At 48.7% G+C, this 7,501-nt stretch overlaps 1 protein-coding gene across 1 annotated transcript; it reads left to right on the top strand.

Moving 5' to 3' along the window:
- The first annotated feature begins 5,298 nt into the window (after positions 1–5,298).
- Positions 5,299–6,195, top strand: LOC147091367 (putative G protein-coupled receptor 139). Its single transcript, XM_085976547.1, has one exon. It carries the CDS (start codon positions 5,302–5,304, stop codon positions 6,193–6,195), a length of 894 nt encoding a protein of 297 aa, XP_085832673.1. The 5' UTR covers positions 5,299–5,301.
- Positions 6,196–7,501: the final 1,306 nt, after the last annotated feature.

Raw genomic sequence — 7,501 nt, forward strand, 5'->3', positions numbered from 1 at the left:
AGACTTCGTTAAAACCTGGCGCTAAGGGGTGTAGTCATGGGACCTCCTGTTCCTCAACCGGTTCATCCCTTGGCACTACCTGTGGTGTCTGAACCGTTCTCCCCTCGTTCCCTGTAATGTCCACCTGGGCTGCCTTCAGGCTTATGAGGCACACCATGCCCTTTGCCTTTCATAGGGCAAGGCTCAGATACTCTATCTGTTCCTTGCAGGGACCATGATCTGCGGCTTCAAACCCCTGTTCGCTTGATAACTTATAGGCTGCCTTTACATATTGCACTTTCTCCTCCTGCTCTCTTACTTGACTCGCTAGGCGAGCATTCTTTTCCCGCAACCCAGCTCATTGCTCTTGGCTTCGGTGACCTGGCACTGCAGGTATTCCAACCTGGCCTTATGTTCCCCCATTAATTGTACTGGTTTAGGGCCTGCAATGCTACCAGTAACTTGCCCCCTGCTAGAGTCATATCTTGAACCTCCAGGGCTGAATCCCGTATCGCAGCTGCCTGTGCCTCAACGAGCCTGTCCTAAAGCTGGACCTGCTTCCTGAAGCACATCAGCCAGACTGTCTTCTCCAGGGATTTCTTGTGCTCCTTCCCTTCTGTGCACTTATCTGTGGCATCTACCGGATGCCCAGCCTTTAACAGATTGGTGATCCACTTCTTCGTGATATTCACCTTGCTGAAAACATAATCATAAATCCCTTCCTCCATCATGGTGTGCTCTTCCGAATCATTGTCTACTGTATCTCACCCCTGTTGCCGGTGTCCTGCCACGGTCGCCATTTCTATAGGGGGTGGCGTGTGCCCAGTCAGCTCTGCCACTGACTGTCACTGAGCGGTTCGAATCGTTCCCACACCCCTGTGTTCTGGACACTGGACTTAGGTACAAGCGATGATACAGAATTAGAGTACACAATTGGTTTTGTACAAGAAAACCGTAATTTTATTAAAGGCACAATAATAATACAACACTGGACATTACTAGAATAATTACAGACATATAAAAGTACACTTAGTTGGGAATGGGGAACACACGGCACAACGAGGGAGCAATCACGTTAATAATCCCCCTACCCTTATCCCACCCGCAATACCTAACTAGATTGAGCTAAGAAGGGCCAGGGATTTATGCTCACCAATGGGGTTTCCTTGACAGTTCGAAACCTATCAGTTAGCTCGGTTGCAGTTTTGGGGTTCGCTCTTTGTGCCCTTTGGGGCCTTCCATTCCCACGTGGTCTCAGTCTTGGGAACTGCGAAGGTTGGGTTGAGTCCTCTGATGCGGTAAGTGTACGGTGATGGATTTGTCCGGTAAGTCCCCTTTTCTTTTGATAGAATTAGAGATAGTAAAGTCTTTTGTTGGATACTTTAGTTTGTAGAGTGGAAACCTCAGGTTTTGTTCTTCTTGTGGTGGTTTGGTCATCGAGTTTCATTGCGGCTGGGGCTCTGTTGGTGGTCTCTGGTGTAGGCTTGGTCTTTTGCGGGCTAGTTGTCCTCGGTTGAGCCTGCCCCGCCGTGCTGTGACCTCGATCTTGCTGTTTTGTTTCGTTCCTTCTCGTGCCCGAATGGCTGGCCCACTTCTGCCACGTGTTTGGCCATTGGTGTTATGGGGGGCGTCCTTCAGTTTCAGTGCGGGACGGGAAGAGAAGGAAGAGAGAGCTTGGCTACTGGTGGGCCTACAATTATACAGGTTCTTCACCCCTTATCTGCACGCCAAATCACGTCAAGTTTTTTGTTTAATTTTGGCGGGCTCGTCCAAAGTGTTTACAGTCGTTCACCTTAACGGCTTTTGGGGCAGTTGCCTCCTTGCTAAACGGCATCACTACCCTGGCTGTTTGTCATTTATGAAGTTTAATCGTCTTTTTCCTGGCGTGGCAGCTACTTTGAGCTGTTACCGATTATTTATGCAGAAAGTTAACGGCCTCAAGATTAGGTCTATCCTGAGTCGATCTGTTTCAAGATGAAGAATGCATAGTCTGTGTTTATCTAGCTGTCTGGCTTTAGAAATGACAAAGTCTTTCAAATGTCCATGCATGCCAGGTTTCTCTTCAAAGCGTTGAATGGGCCTGCTTTTGCAGGGCATTGCTTTTTAAAAATCCTGCAGGCTTCTGTCACGAGGTTTCAGAAGCCATTTTATTTTGGGTATCCTTTGTAATAACTTGTACAAAATAAGATTCCCTTTCTTAGCAACTTTTGGGGAAAGAGGGAATTTTGAGAACCCTACAATTCTAACCAGTAGCAGGAATCCAAGCGGGATTTCCGGCTCCACTAAAACAGGGGCACAAAAGCGCATTGCACTGCTCCAAATGTTGACTGACCCCGGGAAACGAAGGCTCCCTGAGAGAGTCTGGCCTTTGTGTCCCTGGTACATCAGGCGCTGCGTTTGTCTGCTGTCCTAAACATAGATGTCTCTGCCATATCATCAGCCATTTCACGAATAAATCGGTAAGAAACGAGCAGTGGATGAGCGGGGAGTCTTCATAAGCATCTGGTGTAGGCCGCAAGCCCCGAATAAAAACCTGAACATCCCTCGCTTTCAGCCTCGGGACTTCTGCCGGTCACAGCCCAGGCTAACCTGAAATTGTTGTGCAGTAAGTCGGGAGGTTCAGCGCGCCGACAACTTGATTTGGAATCCAGGAGCAAGTTTGGGACCCAGTAGCGAGGACGAGACCCAGGGGCGAGGACAGGACCTAGGAGCGAGGTTGAGGCCCAGGAGCGAGGGCATGACACAGGTGCGACGGTGAAGCATAGGTGCAAGGATGAGCCCAGCAGGGAGGTCGAATCCCAGGGCTGGCACAGCGTGTACCATCAGTGGGGTCGGGATACTAGACGGCAGCCTATGAAACCCAGGCGGAGTGGGTCTGCGGCAAGGAGGGAGGTGGACACAGGAATCATAGGACCATAGAATCATAAAAAGTTAGAGTATGGAAGGGGACATTTCGGCCCACCGTTTCGATGATGGCCATCAAAGAGCTATCCAACCTAATCCCACTTCCCTGCTCTTGGTCCGTAGCCCTGCAGGTTAGAGCATTCCAAGTGCACATCCAAGTTATTTTTAAATGTGGTTTGGGTTCTTTCCTTTACCACCCTCTCAGGCAGTGAGATCCAGATCCCCACAATTCGCTGGGTGAAGTAATTTAACCTCAAATCCCCGCTAAACCTTCCACCAAATGCTTTAAATCTGTGCCCCCTAGAATTTGACCCCTCTGCTAAGGGAAATAGTTCCTTTCTATCACATTGTCTATGTTTCTCATAATTTTATACACCTCAATAAGTTCTCCCCTCAGAGTCCTCTGTTCCAAGGAAAACAGACCAAGACTATCTAGTCTTTCCTCAAAGCTAAGATTCCCTACTCCAGGCAACATCCTTGTAAATCTCCTCTTTACCCTCTCTAGTGCAATCACATCTTTCCTGCAATGTTGTGACAGGAACTGCAAGCAGTACTCTAGCTGAGGCCTAAGTAGTGTTTAATACAGTTGAAGCATAACCCCCCTGCTCTTGTATTCTATGCCACAGCTAATAAAGGCAAGCAATCCGTATGCTTTCTTAACCACCCTGTCTACTTTGCCAGCTACCTTCAGGGATCTGTGGACATGCACTCCAAGGTCCCTTTGTTCCTCTACACTACTCAGTGTCCTACAATTTAAAGTGAATTCCCTTTCCTTGTTAGCCGTCCCCAAATGCATTACCTCACACTACTCCGGATTGAATTCCTTTTGCCACTGTTCTGCCCACGTGACCAATTTATGGATATCTTCCTGCAGCCTACAGCTTCCTTCTTCAGTATCAACCTCACAGCCGATTTTATTGTAATCTGCAAACTTCTTAATCATATTCCCTATATTCAAGTCTAGATCATTGATATATACCACAAAAAGCAAGTGACCTATTACTGAGCCCTGCGGAACCCAATGGAAACAGCCTTGCAGTCACAAAAACATCCATCAACCATCACCCTCTGCTTCCTGTCTCCGAGACAGTTTTGAATCCAACTTGACATTTTGCCCTAGATCTCATGGGCATCCAACTTCGTGACCAGTCTGCCATGTGGAATCCTAGCAAAAGCCTTTCTAAAGTCCATATGCACTACATCAAATGCACTAACCTCATCTACGCTCAATGTTACCACAACAAAAAATTAAATCAGGTTTGTCAGACACTGCCTTCCCTTAACAAATCCGTGCTGACTATCCTTGATTAATCCGTGTCTTTCTAAATGAAGATTTATCCTGTCCTTCAGAATTTTTTCCAATACTGTTCCCACCACTGAGTTTAGGCTGACTGGCCTGTAATTACTCGGTCTCACCTTTATTAAACAAGGTTACCACATTAGCAGTCCTCCAGTCCTCCAGCACCACACCTGAAGCCAGAGAGAATTGAAAAATGATGTTCAGGCCCTCTGCTATTTCATCTTTTGCTTCGCTTAAAAGCCTGGGCTACTTTTCATTCAGGCCTGGGAATTTATTCACTTTGAAAGCTGCTAAACAGCCTAATACTTCCTCTCTCACTATGTTTATTTCATCTAATACTTCACACTCCTCCCCCTGATAGCAATATCTGCTTCGCCACACTCATATGTGAAAACAGATGCTAAATATTCATTAAGAACCCTACCAACGTCTCCTGCCTCCACACACAGATTACCCTCATGGTCTCTAATAGGCCCTACCCTTTCTTTAGTTATCCTCCTACTCTTAATATATTAAGACAGTTGGAGTATGTTATTGTGTGTGTGCCAGGCCGAAGTAGCGGTGTCTGGTCTCCAATCATCTTAGATCCCCTTGGCAATGGACCAAGACCTTGCCCTGTCAAGCCCGTGTGATAACTGAGGGGCAACGGCCACCCCACGTTAAAATAATTCACGCAAGGCATCTTCCGCCCTTTAAAATGATGTTCGGGAACTGGAACGTCAGGACCCTTTGGCCAACCCCAACAGAGTCCGTAGGTCCCGCATCGGACTCATCAGTCACCTGAGAACTCATTTTGAGTGTGGAAGCATCTCATCCTCGGTTCCGAGGGACTGCCTAAGAAGAAGAAATATAGATCTATCATTTAATCTTTCATTGATCAAACATCTGTTAATGTCATATTGTATTTATTCCCATTTCATTTATTGATTCCACAAAGTAGTCCTGATTATTCTTACAATAACCCCTGTATTTAGCTGCACAGTTAATAGAATGAGATTTTCTTATTGAATGTCACTCGTGATTTGCAGGTTTCTCCCTGAATTACATCAAACTGCTGCTTTTGCTCCCAGCCTGATGTATAACTTCGCTGTTCCTTTCCCTTCCTCACAGTGAACTTAATGACGATTGTGATCCTTTCTCGGGGAAAGATCGGTCTTTCCAAATGTGTCACTCGCTACCTGGTGGCCATGGCAGCAGCGGATCTACTGGTCGTTATCCTCGACCTGATATTGAGGCACATTCCAATTGTTTATATTCAACAGTTTAATTTCGTGGTGTCTATCCCTGTGTGTAATATCCACGCCGTCCTGCTGTTCGCAGCCACAGACTGTTCTGTCTGGTTCACCGTCACTTTCACCTTTGATCGATTTGTGGCCATTTGTTGCCAGAAGCTGAAAACTAAATATTGCACCGAGAAAACGGCGGCTGTGGTTCTGGGAACAGTAACTGTGCTGAGCGGTTTAAAGAACATCATCTGGTATTTTATGTTCACAGGTCGGTATTCGATTATGAACGATCCCTGGTTTTGTGATGTCACAGTGCATGTTCTGTATTCACGGGTCTGGGGAATTAGCGAGCTCCTTCATTATATTCTCACCCCAGGGGTCTCATTTGTTGTGATTCTGCTGCTCAATGCTCTCACCGTCAGACACATTTTATTGTCCAGCAGAGCCCGCAGGAGACTCCGGGGTCCCAGCACTGGGGAGAGTCCCAGAGACCCAGAGATGGAGAGCCGCAGGAAATCCATCATTTTGCTACTTGTTATCTCCGGTAATTTCATCCTGTTATGGGCAGTGTTTATGGTGTATTCTATATGGAGCCGGATGTGGTATTTGGGTTATCGGTCTGTATATCTACCATATTATGTAATGGAACTGGGATTCGGGCTGCAGCTGCTGAGTTGCTGCACAAACACTGGGATTTACGCCATGACCCAGACTAAGTTCAGAGAGCAGTTGAAGAATGTGGGGAAATATCCATTTACTCTGATTGTAAAATTCATTAAAGAATGAGAAGAAGCGGAGACTTTGAAGCCTTTGAGTTGAGAGTGCCCTGGGCCAGATATTGTGGTGCCCCACACAAAGATGGCGGCACTGGGTCCCAGCAAAAAGATGGACGCTCCGGGGCCCCACACCAAAATGGCGCTCTGTGGTCCTGCACAACAATGGCGACACCCGCGCACTGAACAAAGATGGTGGCTCCGGGACCTGCTCAGAAATGGCGGCTCTGGGGCACCGCAAATAATGGTGGACCTGGGCACAGTCACAATGATGGTGGCTGTCACTCGGGACCCCGCACAAAGATGGTGGCAATAGAGTGCTGCACAAAGATGGCGGCTCTGCGGTACCGCACAAATATGGCTGTCTGGGGACCAGCACAAAAATGGCGTCTCTGGGGCTCCACACAGCGATGGCGGCTCTGGGCCCCGCACAAAGATGACGGCTCTTTGGCCCCGCACAAATACGGTGGCACTGGGAACCCCACACAAAGATGGCGGCTCTGGGATCCGACATAAAAATGGCGGCTCTGGGGACCCCACACAATGATGGCTACTGTGGGGACCCCACAGAATGATGGCAGCTCTGGGGATCCACGCAGAGATGGTGGCCTGTGCGCCACGCTCGAATATGGCGGCTCTTGCACCCCGCACAATAATGGTGGTTTCGGGACCCCACACAAAGATGGCCGCTCCAGGGCCCAACCCAAATATGGTGGCTCTGGGGGCCCCGCTCAAAGATCATGGCTCTCGGGCCTGGAAAAAAGATGGCAGCAACAGGGATCTGTGCAAATATGACGGCTCAGGGGCCCCGCACAAAGATGGCAGCTCCATGGTCCCACAGAATGACAGCCGCTCTGGGGCCATGCACAAAGATGGTGGCTCGGGGGCCCCGGAAAAAGCTGGCAGCACACACGCCCCCCACAAAATGGCGGCATCCACGACCTGCACAAAATTGCAATTATGGCGTCCCGCAAAAAGGTGGCAGCTCAGGTTCACCTCACATAGATGGCAGCTCTAGTGCCCAGGAAAACTATGGCAGCTCCGAGGTCCCATACAAATATGGCAGCTCTGGGGCCCCACACAAAGAGGTTGGCACCCAACCGGGCACGAGGATGGCAGTATACGATTCCATCGCAAAGATGGCGGTGCCCGTGCCCTGCACAAAGATGGCGGTTCTGGAGTCCTGCAAAAAGATTGCGGCACTGAATCCGGTCACAAAAAAATGGCGACTCAGGGAATCTACACAAAGATGGTGGGTCAGGGGGCCCCGCACAAAGATGGCAGCTCTGGGGCCCCACACAAAGATGACGGCTCTGGGG

Source organism: Somniosus microcephalus, unplaced genomic scaffold, assembly GCF_052327205.1.
Source record: "Somniosus microcephalus isolate GS21.2 unplaced genomic scaffold, FLI_Smic_1.0 unresolved_chr3, whole genome shotgun sequence".
Taxonomy (NCBI): Eukaryota; Metazoa; Chordata; class Chondrichthyes; order Squaliformes; family Somniosidae; genus Somniosus; species Somniosus microcephalus.